We start from the raw sequence: 17,859 nt of genomic DNA, 5'->3' as shown, positions 1-17,859 counted from the left end.
GTCCCTTCACTTCTGTCAACTACCAATAGGGCCTGAGCAGCTCGGAGCCACTGAGCCACCATTCAGGAGCTGGCAGAAAGCAGCTGGTGCCCTTGCAGAGAGAAAGCTCCTTGCAGAGCCACTCTGTGAGCAAGGAGACAAGGCTCCACAGTGCAAATCATATTGCTTTGTGGCAACAGGGAAAAAAATTATCACCTTCTTCAGCTTCTCTAAATTTACAATTTCCAGGCATAAACAACAGAAATATTTCAGGAATTTGTATGCAATTACCTGTTCAAGTTTGGCTGTACTGTTCATCATGACGTTTTCAGATGCACTGTCTTGAGACTGCTGCTTACACAAACCTTTAGCTGCATCCTTGAACATGGTGTCTTTCTCCAGCAAACTGTCTTGCTTGGCAATTGGTAAAGCCAGGGGATTGCTACAAAGAGAATCAATAAAGCAATTAGATTCCTGTTGAAGATGTCAAATAAACAAAAGATTGACCAATGTGGGTGGAACAAACACAGAACTAAGGTGCAATTCAAGGCTGAGACACTTGAGTTAGTTTAAGTACAAAAACAGAAATTGGTAATAAACTAAACTGTTCACCAAGGTGGGTCTGCTCCTAAACAGACACAGAGCAAAAGACTTTGATTTAAAATTCACCTTTATGCAGATCCATCTTGAAGCAGAACTAAGCAAACCAAACAGAATATGCATGAGACTCTATTTGACAGCACTAGGCTGGGGCAAATCAATAGGCAATTTGAAAACTGAATTGAAAATGCACAATTAATGTACGTAACACTGTTTTGAAAAGTAATGTGTTAAAAATAATTCAATACAGATATTGCCATTGCAGTTAAAAAAAAAAACAAAACAAAACAAAAAAACCCACAACCTTTTAGCTTTTCCTAATTAGACAATGCCAAACTACATTTTATGAATAAAAGTTGTGTTGTATTTGTGGTACACCTAAAAAAACAAACAAACAAATAAAATGAACTCCTGAAATCACTGCCAGTACGTACAATACACTTTATTCACATGTAAATGGAAACTCATTTTTACATGCGTGGAGATATTTTCCCTACTGATACATCAGACCATGTTTTAAAACCACAGTTTTAAAAAACAGTGTCAAAACCTTGGAAGATTTGGCAGTGTTTTACATCCAGATGAATTAGTGAGGAATCAGCCCAGGAGTTCAGAACACAAACATTGTACAAAAAAATAGCTTGGCCTCTGATAGTGCAAACAAGACAATTTCAAGGAGTATACAGCAAGTCCTTGCCAAAATGTGTATGTAATTTATTTTAAAAGTAGATGTGGAGCCAATGTGGGAATAGTGCATTCCACTATAGAATATTCTGTTATTCTGTGAAAATAAACGTCTATATTTACTGCTTTGATTCACATAATTTGACTGTAAATCTGGTCACCAATTGTGACACAGACAAAAGATCCAAGAGCCAAAAGCCTTTTGCCTTGCTTTTGAGCCATTATCTAATCCTTTTTATGTACAAGAGTTGCTCTGAAAGTAGTGCCTTCTATTTTATTATGCTCGCCCACAGTGTAGGAGGCAGATGTTGGTGGGAGGGCAGCAGAGGTTGAACTTTCCTGCCAATATTCCATTACATGTTGCTGCTGTGCGACGTGGAAGCAGACAGGCAGTGTGACAGAATGGCATCTGACATGGAAGTGTATATGAAGCAAAGGGAGATCATTCAATTTTTCCATGTAAAAAAAATGGCACCCTTTGACATTCATCAACTCTTGCTGAATGTTTTTGGAAACCAAAAAGTGGATGTGAGCACAGTGAGGCTGTGGGTGGTGTGTTTCAGCAGTGATGACAATGGCATGAAAGGCAGCCTCATTCTGGATAGCCATGCACAGCTGTTGCATAATGAAGAGCATCTTGATCAGCTCATGCATGCAGATCGGCAGATTACAACCAGGGAACTCTGTACACAGCTGAATATTGGCGTCAATGTGTTGGTAATTATGGTGGCAATGTTGGAATATTGCAAAGTTTGTGTCAGTTGGCTCCCACAGATGTTCACACAGGAACAGAAAGAACACCATACGCCATTTGTCAGGACCTGTTGAACCAATGGGAAGCTGAAGATGTCAGTTTTGTTGATTGCAACATTAGCAGTGATGAGATATGGTGGCACTACTACGAGACAGAGTCAAAATGGCAGTCCATGGAATGACGATATGTGAGCTCCTAATCAAAGAAAATGTTCAAGATGCAGCCCAAAGTGAGTAAAGTGATGTATGCTGTCTTTTGCAATAGGAAAGCGGTGATCCATCTTGACTTTCTGGAAACTGGATAAATCATCAATTCTGATCACTAGATAATAACGCTGACTAAGCTGAAGGCTTAGAGAAGAGACCAAAGAAGACAGCTTTTCTTTTGCAATGTGATAACACCAGGCCCCATATCAGCAGAAGACTGTGGAGCACATTGCCAATCTTGGCTGGACTATCCTACCACACCCACCATGTAGTCTGAATGTGGTACCTTCTGCCTTCTATCAATTCAGGCCTGAACTGATGAAAAGATGGACTATGTAGATAAATTAGGTAAATTGCAAAGATTCAAGATTTTTGAGTATGTGCAATTTAATATTTTTCTGTTTAATTTTTCCACTATTGTTAGCATGTTTTCTATGCTAACTTTATAACATACATTAGAAACACTGTTTTTCAAATTCAGACATAAACTTCTCACTTTACCCATAAACTCCTCAGGTGTTGCTAAAGTGACTTACACTGTAAAATAGAGTAAAATGGGCAAAAAATACCTACTGTTTCCACAGATGCCTTTTTTAACTTAAAAGGGGGATACACCATAACTTTTTCAACTGTTCATCTTGCCTCAGGTTCAAGAAGATAAAGGAAGGGTTAAGCCAAAATGATATTACATAATAGATCAGGAGAGTTATCAAGAGTAATTGTGTTTGAAAAAAGGAAGCACTGTTGGTACTACCATATATGACTTGGAAAAGATCTTGCATGTTACATGGAGGAACAGTCACTTCAGTTTTTAGTTATACAAGCTGCCATATATGCAACTAATCTATTTGTTTGTTTAGTAATCTAAGATGGTTTTCTATGAATTTCCATCCTCTGGCATTTTACTGTTTCTTACAAAAAGGCTTGGGTTACCTTGCACTGCCATGAGATTAACTGAATGCTTTACATTTCTAAACATTAAGCTATGGAGTTAACATCTCTGGCTATCAATTAAATCAATTACTTGGTTTTATCATCAATATTCAAATCAATACTGCAGTTTTAATCCAGGCAGAAAAAACATGCAAAAAGAATTCTATCAAAACAGAATCTGCAATGGCATTTTCATGTGCTTTAAGAACTTACAGGTTAAATTCAACAGAACTTCTCAGTTCTGTTACTGTAATCCTTCCACTGGCTAATGTAAACTGCATAATACCTGAAAAGTCAGTCTCAAAACTTTTTAAAGTAACATAACATAAACTTCTGAATGGATTAAACACAATAAAAAGTGTGGCAATAAACTAAGTTAAATTCCCCAAGCTGAGTCTGCTGATTGAGGCCAGTAAGCGAACTCCCTATCCTTATCTCAGCCCACAAGCTTCCTTCTTCTCAATCCTCCTCTTCTCCCCCCTGTCTCACTAAAAGGGAAAAGAGGGGGGAAGGTGGCTGGGGCAGTGCCAACAAGGGCAGTCCATTCATATCCTTCCCAGTCAACCTCTCCTCAATCCAACTATCCACTATCAAGCATACCACAAATATAATAACTCCTATTTTATTTTATTTTTTAACTGAATAAAGATGCAGACCTTCAATTAGTCTTTTCATACTTTTCTTCCAGAAATCAATACATTAATTTAATGTAGAACCCGTACAATCAGATTTGTTGACAGGGTACATGCTATTTGTAATTGCTTGTTTATCATTTTGCAGTCTCCTTTACAGTGCTTTTCTCTACTGAGAGACGGCCACAAAGAAATACAACTACAACACAGACTTAAATAAACTCTTGTGAAACTATCTCATCCATCTAAACATACTTCTTTATGTCAGGAGAGTTGATGGAGTACGGAAATAATATAGGCTAAAGCAATTGTAACTGTGGGTTAATCCTGTGCATTTGTCTTTGCAGCTCTTGTTTGATACACAAGACCTGCTCAGATTCATCTCCAACCTAGTATGTCACACGTCTGTCTATTGGCTTTAATAAAGCACAAAGGACAGAACTCACTTTCAGCAATAGCCATTGAAAAGGTAAGAAACTGGTTGAACAGTCATCTAGACTGCCTCCCTAATGAATCAAGACTAAAAGGCACTCGTGATGATAATTCGCTCTATCTTGAGAAAACAGCTATTATTATCTGAAAGAATAACCCTCTGTAAGGCTTTATTTTTCATTGCTGAACAAGCACACTACACAGCTGAGATAAATACTGTTTCTAAGCAAAAGAGAATTCTGCAGAGAGTACGGAGTGGATAACTCATATTTTCTAGATTTTCAGTAGTGATACCTGAGTCATGGATGTGCCCAGTGCAGCAGTCTGTTGCATTTCAAGATCTCTCCTGTCTGCAAATTGCTGACTGGCCAGACAGTCGTCAGATACTCACCATGCTGCTAGCAGAACTGAGAGCTACTAAGCACAGAGATCTGGCTCAAGAAGTCTCTAAATCTAGGACTGCTGAAAATCTGCAACATTACTTCAAGCTTACCACATCCTTTTATATTTTCCCCCTTGCTATATCCAATGGACCACTCTCAAATGCAGAGCACTGGACTAAAGATATCTTTGGTTTGACCTATTACTGAATTCCAATGTAGGCTATGTAAGCACTACCGAATTCACTGCAGTCACACACTGGGACAAAGCTACCAAGAAATGCAAGAGCAGTTAACCTGCCCACTTTCATAAATAAATCCATCTCCATTATTTTTCCACTATGTCCTTCGTTTTCCCAAAACTTCCAGTGAAGTTCATCACCCATGGCAGTTTTATGTAACTGTCATGTGAAGAGTAACCATTTAGAAAGTCCTCAAGAAACAGCTCTTGTATTTTGGGAATGCAAGTGTGGAGAAGGAAGATTCTCAGACTGCTTCTATCATGGTCAAACCACACATTTTAAAAGTTAATGTGTTTTAGCATTAAAGAACAGTGTCCAGTACAAAATCTAGCAAAAACTTCTAGAATATAAAACACTGGAAAAGAAAAATGGACGACACATTATCCAATACATAAGAATAATAAAGTGATGAAAGCCTCTAAAACCTGTAAGAAAAAATTAGTTTATTAGCTATTTTAACATCTCTTTTACATCTCTTTTTTACTTATGCATGGCAACCTTTTCTCAATTTTTTTTTCAAGATTTACTCATTTTTTTCTCAAGAAAATACAAAAAGTTCAAAATTTAAAATTTAAGATACAAATTGACTCTTTGATTCAATGTATTGTGAAATTCAACTTAATCACACTTGAATTTTAAGCAGTATAAATCTAAGCAGTATAAACTACAAACCTATAGCTATCTGGGGCCATATCATTTTATCTGTGATTTTTACTTTCAGGTCTTTTCCCTGCTTCATTCATAGGTATTGGTAGCTTTACTGCATTATTCTCATCTATCTTACTAAAAGGTTTCTTGGATCCATAGTGTTAAACTAATAATTCTGCTAAAGATAATAACAGATGATTTTACTGGCAATCATAACCGTGCATTTTACTACTCATAGAATTAAGGCTGAATTTAGATTTTTAGAATTAAGGGTGACAAGAAGAAAGGGAAAGGGGTAAAGGGGAAAAAATGAAGAAGGGGAAAAGGAAAAATGGGAAAAAGGAAAAAAATAAGAGATTTGGTAAAATTCCAAAATGAAACACTTGATCCATCAGATCACACAGAGTTACAAAATGGCTGAGGTTGGCAGAGAGCTCTATAGAGGTAATCTTGTCCAACAGTCCTGTTCAATTAAGGCCACATGTAGCAGGATGACCAAGGCCATGTCCAGTCAGGTTTATCTCCAATGACATAGACAGGATGCATTACTCTTAACAGAAACACTTACAGTTTATTGGAAAGCGTGGGCAGATCATGGATGATCTCTTCATAAGGCTCTTCTTGAGATAAAGTAGGAACGGATAAAGGGTCTTTCATTTTTTCCTCCCAAACAATTTCAGCCTTCAGAAGCATTTCCTCAATAAACTCAGAAGCTGCAATATCTAAGACGTTGGAACATCGAGATATCAGACAAAAAGAAAAAACAGTACAGGAAAGCTCCTTTCAATTCAGCTCTCCAGATCAAATTAAGATTAAGCTGACTAGATAAGCATTTCGTTAAAATGAAAAGGATTGCTCCAGATACTGATCATAAAATAATACTTGAAATACATAAGCGAATGAATTCAGTATGAAATTAAGCTGTTCTGTGCCAAACTTCAAAACCCATTTGTGTAGTGAACTGAAGTATTTATTTAACAACTCAAAGGACATGAGGAGAAACAAATTCTTTCACCTGTGCACTTCAACGAAAATACACTCAAATTCTTTTCAAATCTATTTCTACAAACAAGATTTATGGACAGAACCACTGAAATGAGATGTAATTGCAGACCAGAAATACAGTTAACTCAGTTGTATCTAAAGCATACGAAATGTATTTAGCCAGCTGTATTATTAGGAGATCTCAGTTTAGTCCTTAGTATTTAATAAAAACTGTCATGTATCTAAATACAAACAACTTTCATGAGATTAAGTTTTTTTAAGTCCCCTAGCAGTACACCTGTAGATAACGCATCATTTGAAGCATAACTTAACCTATTTTATTATGCAAAGGAAGTTTCTCCTACTAATCTGACAGAAAGAAAATACAGTTTTCTACAATGCTAGGTTCCATCCTCAATTTTATTCCAGACTTAGAAGATTTCTTCTTTTCAGCACTACTACCTAGCATTATTGACATTAGTTCTGCATTGTTGATTGGGTTAGTTTTCAAGTCCCCTCCAATTTACACTAATCTACAATCTTATTTTCCTTAGTCAGTACTTCGGATCCTGTTGCTATTTGGCCAGAGAAAGTGACTTATTCTGGGGGAAGCAATAGGTATTACATTTGAAAGCTGGACAGTGAAATTGTGTTTGGTCAGCAGCAACAGGGATTCTAGTTCATCAGGTATCTACTATTATCAACTGAGAAACAGAAAGGAATTCAGTAAGAAGTCACCAAGACCTACATCAAACGTAAGTGCAGCTATCACAAGGCACTCAAGAACTTAAAAGGAAAAGTCAGAAATAATGATCAAAGAATGCAACAGATGGAAGAAAATGTCATCATGGGATATGAAACTGTTGACATGACCATGACAAGCAATTCTCAGCAGTATACAGAAAACATATATGCATGTACGTGTGTTTACACACTACATAAAGTACATGCATACATTACACATGCATGTGTGTGTGTGCATATTTATGTGTGCATGTCCGTGTATAACAAGCCAGCACAAAGCAAAGAAGTATCATGGTAACTAATACACAGATAACTTGCATAGATTTTCACCTACCTGAAGGTTTCTCATTATTGCAGTTAAGAAGATTGGGATTTGCCCAGTGCATCAAAAGCAGCTTCACGAGGCTGGTCTAAAATGGGTAAAAACAGAAAATGAAATGGCAGAAGTAGCACATTTGTCATTCAGTGAATTTTGTCCTAGCTGAAATCACTGAATAAACCAAAGGCAACAGCTTCAAAATTCCACTTTTTGCAGCTAATTTACGGATTTGTATAAATCACAAGAGACAGAGTGAAATGTAGCTCTCATTCAATTTCACTGTATCCTCAGCACAGTCCAACCCCACAGACTCCCTCCATACTTAAATGTGTAAAGAAATCCTCATCAGCAAGGAAAAAAAACTAACCCTACATCATCGCCTGTCAAAAGACTGAAATTGTAAGTATTTTTTTATGTCTAGTTTACGGTGTGCCACCACTTCCAAAGGGATATGAGTCACATCTACCCTGAAAGTAAATCTCTTCTTTGTTAGCAGTGAAAATTGGCATATTTATCTTACATTTACCAAGCCCATTTAACCTAATAGAAATGGTAGCAATTATAGTACAGTACGGTAGGGTAGAGTATTATAGAATAAAAAGGTCTAAAACATATTTTTCAAATCCTGCAAGAATGCTGCGATTGTTTTTGGCAAGCTTTCCTGTCATTGCACCAAATTCTCAGTGTACATTTATCCATAAAAGATGAACGTAATGTCTACGTTGAATTGGTTGGAGAGAAAGGAATAAGAAAGAAGTAATTTCATCAGAAACTACACAAGAAAAGGAAAAAATATGTTGTGAATGCAAAGATAGAGCTCAGCTATGCTGGAAAACTATTTGCACTTTCAGATAGATGCCAGGCAAATGGAATTTATAATGCAAATATAATCACCAGGGCTGGCCAGGGTGCACTAGAGAGGAAAGTAAGCTGTGAAGGAAAGAAAGCATTCTCTACAGCAGAATAAAGGAGTTTAAAACAAAAACAATCAAAAAAAAAAAAAAAAAAAAAAAAAAAAAACCCTGAAACCTGGATTCAAAGGGAAAAGCTAGCAATTTTAAAAACAGGCATAAAAAAAAAGTCTTGCTGTTCTCAGTTTTCTAATGCTGATTTCCTATTCTATCAGTAGCAGCAGAAAATTCAGCAAAACGAGAAAGCAGGGAGGAAGCTTTATTTCCAAATCCAATTAGACCTACTTTCAACAAAGAACCCTCAACACATATTTTTCTGTGTTTTTTCCTATGAAAAAATGGAACATGCTTAGTCACTGAGCTAAGTAAATTGGTAACAGTTACATAATCTCATCAACAGCCATTATGAAAAAGTGGTAGTTGTATCAAAATCATGTTTTTTCATGCACTTGCATCTTACTAACAATAAATAGCTTTTTGAGTTACCAAATCTTTGGCTTTGTGCTACAAAAAGACCATTCCCTGGTACAAGGTCAATGCTTCCTGCTGTTAAGGAAATAACTCCAGCTGGAAATCCTTGATTCAGGTCACCGCTAATTTCAGATAACTGCTTTTGGATAAGCAGAAATGTCTTAGTTTTAACTTCATCCTTTTATGTTTCAGAAAAAGTATTTTAAAATCCAACTGTCACATCTTCAGAATTGTGCTAACAACAGAAATATTTACTTAACAAGCACAACAAGTTATCACTGTCTGAAAGTATTTCTATTGAATTGAAGAGATAAAAATGAATTAGATATGATTAAGATAAGAAAAATTGCAGACAATAAGAAAAAAAAAGGATACATCCTTCTTTTCTTATTTTTCAGTATTATCTGTGCTGGTTTATATGGGCTGAACCAAAAGTAATGCCTCTTATTTTATTACACTGGTCTATAACCCAGAGTTGGATGTTGGTGGTATGGCATTAGAGGCTGAACTTTCTCACCAATATTCCATTACATTTTGCTGCTATGCAACAGATGGCAGTAGAGAGGCAATCCGACAAAATGGTATCTGACATGGAAGCGCATACGAAGCAAAGATGTGTCACTGAACTCCTCCATGTACAGATTTAAAAAATGAATAAGGGATGTTTCACTGTGCACAGAGAAGTACAAGTAATGGAAATTATTTAAAATATCTTCCTTAAAAACATCACTTGATTCTCCTTCGATGCCACTAATCATTCAGTGTCTTTTGACAGGATTCCAAGAGACTTCTTTCACCCTACGCTCCTCTTCTTGGAACTTAGCTCTGAGCACTCCTCTTTATAAAACTGCATGATGGGGCAGAGTAAACAGCAAGTTTGTTGTTGACACAAAATGCTACAAGCTTGCAACAGAATGCTTGGAAGACTGCGTAGGGGAAACGGACCTGGGGGAAATGTTTGACACTTGAGTGAACATAAGCCTGCAGTGTGCTCAGGGGTCCAAGAAGACCAATGGCATCCTGGCTTGTATCAGAATTAGTGTTGCCAGCAAGAGCAGGGAAGTGATCATCCCTCTGTACTCAGTACTGATTAGACTGCATCTCAAGTACTGTGTTCAGTTTTGGGCCCTTCACTACAAGAAAGACATCAAGGCCCCAGAACGTGCTCAGAGAAGGGCAACAAGGCTCATGAGGGGTCTGGAGCACAAACTTTATGAGAGGCTGAGGAGGGTCAGGGGTGACCTTACTGCTCTCTATGACTACCTAAAGGGAGGTTGTAGTGAGATGGGAGTTGGCTTCTTCTCCCACATAACTAGCGATAGGACTTGAGGGAATGCCTCAAGTTGAGCCAGGGGAGATTAGATTGGATGTTAGGAAATACTTCTTCTCCAAGAGAGTGGTCAGGAACTGGCTGCTCAGGGAGGTGGTAGAGTCACAGTCCCTGGACGTGTTCAGGAAACATTTAGATGCTGTACTGAGGGACATGGTTTAATGGGAAATATTGTTGATAGGTGGATTGTTGGATGCATGATCTTAGAGGTCTTTTCCGATCTTGGTGATTCTATGATTCCATGGGAGGAGTGGATGGTACACAGTGGGTTTATGCTGCCATTCAGAGGGATCTCAGTGGTCTGGAGAAATGAGCTGATCAGAGCCTCTTGTATTTCATCAAATGGAAATACTAAATGCTGCCAGAGGAGAACAACAACCTCAGGAAGCAAGACATGCTAAGGACCACTGAGCTGGAAATAGGTCTGCACAAAAGGGCTTTTGCTTCCTGGTAGACCCCAACTACTCTGTTAGTCTGTGTGATGCAGTAAATTTCATGTATGGCTTTTCCAAAGAAGACCACTTTGTCTCTACGTGAATCAATCTGTTAGTAAACTTTTAATAGTTTGAATATTTGTGGACATAGAAAATTCTCAATGAAAATATATTAAGAAAGATTATACTATTACAATTTACAAATCATATTTAAGTAAAAAGATTTGTGCATTTCAAAACTCCCAGCTTGATAAACAAGACAGACTGCATCACCAGCAGGAGTAGCAAGTAAGAAAAAAAAAAAAAGGGGGCTAAGTTTTACCACACTAGACATTAGCAAATCTTTCTGTTTTAAAGTTGGACATTTCCTACCATGCTTAGTGACATGGTTCACCACTAACCATTTGTTCTTCCACTTAGTTTTGATTTCCCAAGCTCTTTCTCTTTATTCTCTTTATCTGAGACTCCTAATTCCTTATATGTATCTCAATAATTTCTTTTCTTCCATCTTCTACTGGTGCTGCTACACTTTGTTTGGGAAAATGTTATTTTTCTTCTCCTTCTTGACATCCATCTCTCAAGTCTCTTTGACTGAGTCTTCCCTACACTACACTTGTAATTGCCTTCCACTTACTGTTATTTTTTTAGGTTCCCACTCCATTTTCTCTAGATGTGGTCCCAAGCATGCCCTCATCCACATTGAGAAAAAGACACATTATGGGAAACCAAAGCTTCATAGATTCACAGAATGGTTTGGGTTGGAAGGGACCTTTAAAATCACCTGGTTCCAACCTCCCTACTGTAGGCAGGGACACCTCCCACTAGACCAGGTTGCTCAAAGCCCCACCCAGCCTGGCTTTGATTGCTTTCAGAGAGGGGGCATCCACAATCTCTGAGCAATCTGTTCCAGCGTCTTAACACCCTTAGAGTAAAAAATTTCTTCCTAATACCCAGTCTAAATCTTCATGATGTTAGCATGGGGTTTCAATGATCTTTGACCAAAAACAGCTTTATTTTGGACCATAAATCTCTTGTGGGGAAAAACATAAATCCCCAAGAATTATTTTTTTAAAATCTAAGATATTTAAACACACATCTAAACACAACAAAACAACAGAACCCAAGAAATACTAGTGGTTACACCATTATCAAGAGTAGTCTTCACCACTGAGTGAGATGGATTACATCTGTACTCATAAGAACCTGTTGCTCAAAAGGTTAAACTTTATTTGACTGAGCTTAAAAAGTGAGTATTATCCTTACCATGTCAATTTTTACTAGGCACTTTCCTAGAATTGCTGCCTGTGACTTTTTATGATTTGTTGTGTTGTTTGTTGTTGTTGGTTTTTTTTTGTTTTTTTTTTTAAGAAAAAAACTGTCAGAAAGATAAATCAGTCAAAAATGAAGCGTTCTTGAGAGTAGGGTGTGGGAAAATATACTCCTCAGTCCTTGTGAGCTCCCATGTTTGTACAGAGTGAAGACTTGGTATTAGACGAAGAGTTAACCAGAGAAAATCTGGATGTTAAAAAGCTAAGCAATGAAAAATATAAATCCATAAAATAATAAAGTAAAATCAATAAAATAATAAGTTTGTTATTACTATTATTATCACTATTAGTACTTAGCTCTTATAGCAGAATTGTTGTAACTTGAGGCTGGTTACATATTCTGTAGACAGAATAAATACAATCAGATAAGTCATCACGGAAAAAAACTACTTAGAAAAACATTGGAGAATTGTATTTAATTAATTAACAGGCACTTCAAAAAGCATCAAAGATATTAAGAAAAGTGCAAATGAGGAACCTACATTCAGTTAAGCTACTGGGGAGTGAAACAAACAAAAGCAGAGCAAGTGACAGACTCTCAACACCTGTAAGATAATCATTAAATTATTTGAGATAGTGTGATTTCATTTTTAAAGACCATGTACTAGCTGCTCATTACAAAACAGTACACCTTAAAAAACTGAATCTCATATAAAGCCAAAGTCTCATAAATAAATATCTAAATAGGAGTAGTATTTTTGCATTTCCTCTGCAATTGCAAACTTGATCAATTTTACTGTTACAGACATATGAAATCATGTCTGACACTCATTACAGATCTCCTTTCTTAACACAGTGTAGACCAGGACAATATTTTCCCTATTTGAGAAAAAAGAAAAGAGGACTGTAGCCACCTGCAGTCAGCAAAATGGAACAAATGAGAAAAAGTAGGTTGCAGGAGTGAGAGTAGCAGCAGGGAGGGGAAAAAAAAATAACACAGCATGGATAAAGTGATGGACTTTGGAACTAGTAGCATCAAATAAATGAAGTGAAAGGCACAAAGCAGGATGTGGCAACAAGCCAGGATGTAGGCAGAGATGGATTAAGTAGAAAAAGAAAATGAAAGAGGAAAGTGACATTGTTAGGAAAAACCACTGAGACTGAACGAGAGGGACTGGGATTGTGAGCAAGTGGAAAACAAGTGGGAAAATGGGATAAGTACAACAGAAGGGCAGTAATTTTGGCACAAGTCAAAGTAGAGAAAAGAGAAATCTTGGATTAGAACCAGAGAGAGGAGGGACTGAAACTGGCTGTTCAAGGAAAGAAGGATTGGGATAAGAATACTAGAAATAGGGCATGAAGCCAGAGATGGGACAATAAATCAATGGAATAAAGACAAGAATTGAACAGGTCGAAGGAAATCGAGCAAATAAGGCCAAAAATGGGAAGGACAAACTGTAAAAACTGTCTGTTCATAAACAGGGTTTGGAATGGAACCCAGATTTTCCCAGTGTCATTAACTGCCTTTCTGTAGTCAGCGTGCTTAACCTACATTGCTTAAAAGCACCTTTTAGGCCTCTGGAATAGCTCGAGTAAAGACAACCTATTGCTGTTTTAACTAACGAAGTGATTTAGATCACTTCTGGTTTTTTTCAGCAGTCATTACTTCAAGACTATAACCTATTCTTCTATTTTTGAGACCTCAAGGGAATTAGACAAGTATATATACATATATATAAAAAACATTATGAGATCTCATGATTTAAGAAGCATTAAGTTACATTCATACAAGTCCTGTATTAGTACTACAGCGGATCACAAATCTGGTAATTCTCAAAGTTTGTACCTGAACAGTCCTATTAGCCTTCTTTATTACATATCACTCTCCTGTATTTATATATACATACCTATGTATACGAGCAAAAGTTCCTATCAGTGTTATTTCAGGAAAATTAATTTTAATTTCAATTATTGTGATCTTGCAGTAATTGAATAAAAATATAATGCAACCTGTGCACATTTCAGCTTTAACAATATCCTGTAACCAGATCCGTTCTGTAAATGAAGCTCCCACAAGTCTGTGTATGAAGCTCAAACGTTTATATCTATTTTCTTATCATTTGGTATTGTGTGAATCTAGCTTCTTTTGCCTTAGTGTTGTGCATTCGTAATTAGCATTTGAAAGATCTACCGAAACCTTCTGAATATATTGAGAGTGAAAGACAGGTATCACAAGCAGAAATCCCAAAGAAGTCTCCCTGCTTGGGGAAAATGAGAGTAATTGGATCTGAAGGGAAATGCTGCTGCTCTACCTGAGTATCATCATGAATGCCAAAGACAAACAAAAAGATAAAAGAAAAGAAGGTGAGATATGTCTGGATAAAATATATTCAAAAGGGTTCTCTGACCATAAATGAAAGTTTCCAACTGCTTGTTCAGGAAAATATGTATTCCCTGAGTGACTATATTATTCTTTTTGAAATACTGAACAGGCACCTCCTTCCTTTGGTTCCACTCATTGAGAACATTTGTGGAATATGTTTGCAGAAGTCCGTAAACTGCATTAAAAGGAATTACTATGGCAGTGGACAAACTTGAATGAGATTTAATATCATTTCACAGAATGAGTTCAGGTATCCTATCTGCACTGAAGAACATTCTAATCAACTCTATTCTTTCATATTTTGAGATCAACATGCACATTAGAAAAATCTTCACAGCTGAGTTGAATCACTAATATGCCCTTGTAACAGTAAGCAAATTAGACTATTAGTAACAAGATGTGTACTCCCAGACTTCAGATGCAAAATACCATGTTTAGATGAACCAGACAGACAAAATGATATTATTTCATCCAGGCAAAGAAGCCAATCCAACGTGTAATAAGAAGGGATAACATGCTTACAGAATGGCAATTTCATGCACAAATTTTGAAAACAACACAGGATATATAAAAAATAAGCTAATAAATGTATTAGGTATCTGAGCTCTCTAAACATATTTTATGTACTTATGCTTAGCGGGAAATCTTTGCTAGTGTGAGAGTTCCTTTTGGAGAGACAGACAGCAGCTCAACAATTATCTTTTTTTGTTTGACATCATGAAACTGTTAAAGCCTCAAAGCCACAGGCTAAATCTGCCTTGCTAAATAAGAGAGTGCAATGAAGCAAGCTTAAGTACCCCTTATAATCCATACTGCTTAACTGTTAGCTCTGTCCCCAGCCCTGCTTTGGACCACTCTAAGCAGCTCTCTAAAAACAAGACTAATCTCCTACAGAGGAAGCTAGCTCTAAACAACATGAACATGAGCCAGACTGCTGCCTGGCCTAATCCCTAGCTTTCTTTGATTTAGCATTTCAACAGTTTAGACATTAGCAAACAGCTTTCCCCAAGGATGAAATTTGGGGAGAGGTAGTGTTTAAGCTACTGGGGAGTCAGCTCTGACTTACGCGTCTCTGAGAGCTGTTTTGAAAGGTGACATTTCTGTGATAAACAACAAAGAAACAGCTTGTGCCTGGGAATTGTGCCAAAATACCCAAGGCAAGCATCAGAGCCCACTCCCAGCACAGGGAGGGAAGCATGCGCACTCCTGATCACAGCAGCCTGGGAGGTGTCCAGCGGCGGCAGCACTCCCTCCCAGTGCATATTCTTAGCTGTTCACACGGAGGGGACATGCTAAAACCAAATGAGGGGATCAGCCTGAGGGATGCAAGTTGCCTTCCTGCTGTTGGTGTCAGTGCCGGCCTCAGGTGTGGTAGCTGAGTGATGGCAGGTCCACTGCAGAGTGTACAGGCAACAGCCTAAAGAGCAGCACTCTCCATGCTGGATGGGAATGAGACAACGAGTTAACATTTACATCGATGTCTATGTTCAAAAGACACTGCTAAATTTACTTAGGCAATCCTGGCATATTCCAATTTCTTGAGGCTTGTGCTGCCTTTATAATCTTATTTTGAAGAGGTTTTTATGCGTCACTAATGCAGATTTACATAAGTGTTGAAGAGTTATTACATTCCGTGTTATTATTAAGGTATTGAGCAACTCTGGCCTTAATACCTCAATAGTATCTATTTTTGGTATTATCTAAGAATCTCAACTTACATTAAAACATCAAAAAAAAAAAAAGGTTTTGTCCTCACATTTTCAGGATGGAAAATGAAAACAGTCTTAGAAACTTAGTGAAGCCTTGCTAAAAATATCCCTATTTTTTAACACTATTACCATTATTTTTTAATGTTTGCAGCTGGCAGTATTTCAATTAGTAGTCTAACAATGTACTAATTGGTAACCTAATCATCTTACAGACTGAACTGCAAGTAGCAGCCTCAGCTACCTCATCCTGCACTCAACAGCCATTTCACAGAATCATATAATCATAGAATGGCCTGAGTTGAAAAGGACAGCAATGATCCTCTAGTTTCAACCCCCTGCTATGTGCAGGGTCACCAACCAGCAGACCAGGCTGCCCAGAGCCACATCCAGCCTGGCCTTGAATGCCTCCAGGGATGGGGCATCCACAAAAAAAACTCCTTGGGCAACCTGTTCCAGTGTGACACCATCCTCTGTGTGAAAAACTTCCTCCTAATATCTAACCTAAACCTTCCCTGTCTCAGTTTAAAACCATTCCCCCTTGTCCTATCACTATCCACCCTTGTAAACAGCCTTTCCCCCTCTTGTTTATATGCTCCCATTTACTGCAAATATTCCTCAAACTCAGTAGTGCTATCCTGTACTATGCAATAAAAAAAGAAATCCTGCACATACACACACTTGGACATTAATAGCACAATTCATTTATCATTCACTTATAAACTTCTTCAATATTTGAACTATAGCCATTTTTGCAAATAGTACATAGTAAATTTATCAGTGACTAGAAAGTTTGATGCTGCTTTTGTTTACAAATATATACATAAGTATAGCTAGAGAGCTTCTTAAACATCAGATAAGGTATACTGGCACTCTTAGTTATTCTCTTTTTGCAAGAAATTCGTTATGGGGATGCTTTTGATAAGAGAGGTGTGAGTGTAAGTCACTAACTCTGCTTCCTCTGTAGGATGATGCCTTGGGAGAAGCAGAACATTCCATGGGTGCCTGACTCACTCTTTGGACTTCTGAACATCTTTTCTGGGATGGATTTCTCTCATATATTTTTAAAGAGTTCAAGTTAGAGCTTTAACATCTGTGAGTTGCCCATATCCTCTATAATCAGAGGGAGGGGCAGACTGCCAAGTAGTGATTTATCCCACCTACATTAAATGCACTTCTTCAGAACCATCTGAATTGCGCTCTAGAGGTTATTCTCCATACTGGCAAGGCAATGCTTTGAATTTGTGTTTAAGTTGTAATTAGCTAAATTACATAAAACTACTTTTGCCATTATTAAGGTGCTTGTACAAGCCAGGGTTTGATTATACAGTGTGGGTGTAACATCTTTCAAACGCTCAGCTCAGGATAACATATCATTGCTCCACCAAATCTCATATAGTCTATTGTGGAAGCTAGAGAAATAAGCTTTCTAATCCACATATATTGTGGATTAATTCACAACTTGAGCTTTGTTCCATGAAATTCCAGTGCCTTTATTCTTCATAAATTTCCTCCTTTACAGCTGCAAATTAATTTTTCTCACTAGAAATCTTAAATTTCAGTGGATTCAATTTATTTATTTCCATGTAAAGTAACCTAGTTCCGACTCTGTTCTTTGTATGGTCTTACAAATAGCTATGTCAGGGGGTGGAGGTCATTCTTCTTTGACATTCTGTGTATTTGAGAACACAAAACTTTGTATGTACAGAGCTTAAGTCCTTTAGATGAGTCTAGATACCACTCAAAAGCAACATTAAATAACATTACTCACATTTTTCATACGGTGATGTACAAAATTTATGTATGTGCTGTCTGTAAT

At 37.3% G+C, this 17,859-nt stretch overlaps 1 protein-coding gene across 1 annotated transcript in view; it reads right to left on the bottom strand.

The window, feature by feature from the left end:
• Positions 1-17,859, bottom strand: part of MYO16 (myosin XVI) — a 261,913-nt gene that overhangs the window by 169,992 nt on the left and 74,062 nt on the right. The window contains exons 7-9 of the mRNA XM_042810398.1: positions 7,553-7,628; positions 6,059-6,212; positions 271-421 (exon numbers count right to left, since the gene is read on the bottom strand). Coding sequence (XP_042666332.1) covers positions 271-421; positions 6,059-6,212; positions 7,553-7,628 — 381 coding nt within the window. The remainder of the gene's footprint in view (positions 1-270; positions 422-6,058; positions 6,213-7,552; positions 7,629-17,859) is intronic.

Source organism: Centrocercus urophasianus, unplaced genomic scaffold, assembly GCF_019232065.1.
Source record: "Centrocercus urophasianus isolate 14NV4802_14NV808 unplaced genomic scaffold, USGS_Curo_1.0 seq_12, whole genome shotgun sequence".
Taxonomy (NCBI): domain Eukaryota; kingdom Metazoa; phylum Chordata; class Aves; order Galliformes; family Phasianidae; genus Centrocercus; species Centrocercus urophasianus.
The sequence above is the reverse complement of the archived record's forward strand: the minus strand, read 5'-3'. Positions and strand labels throughout refer to the sequence as shown.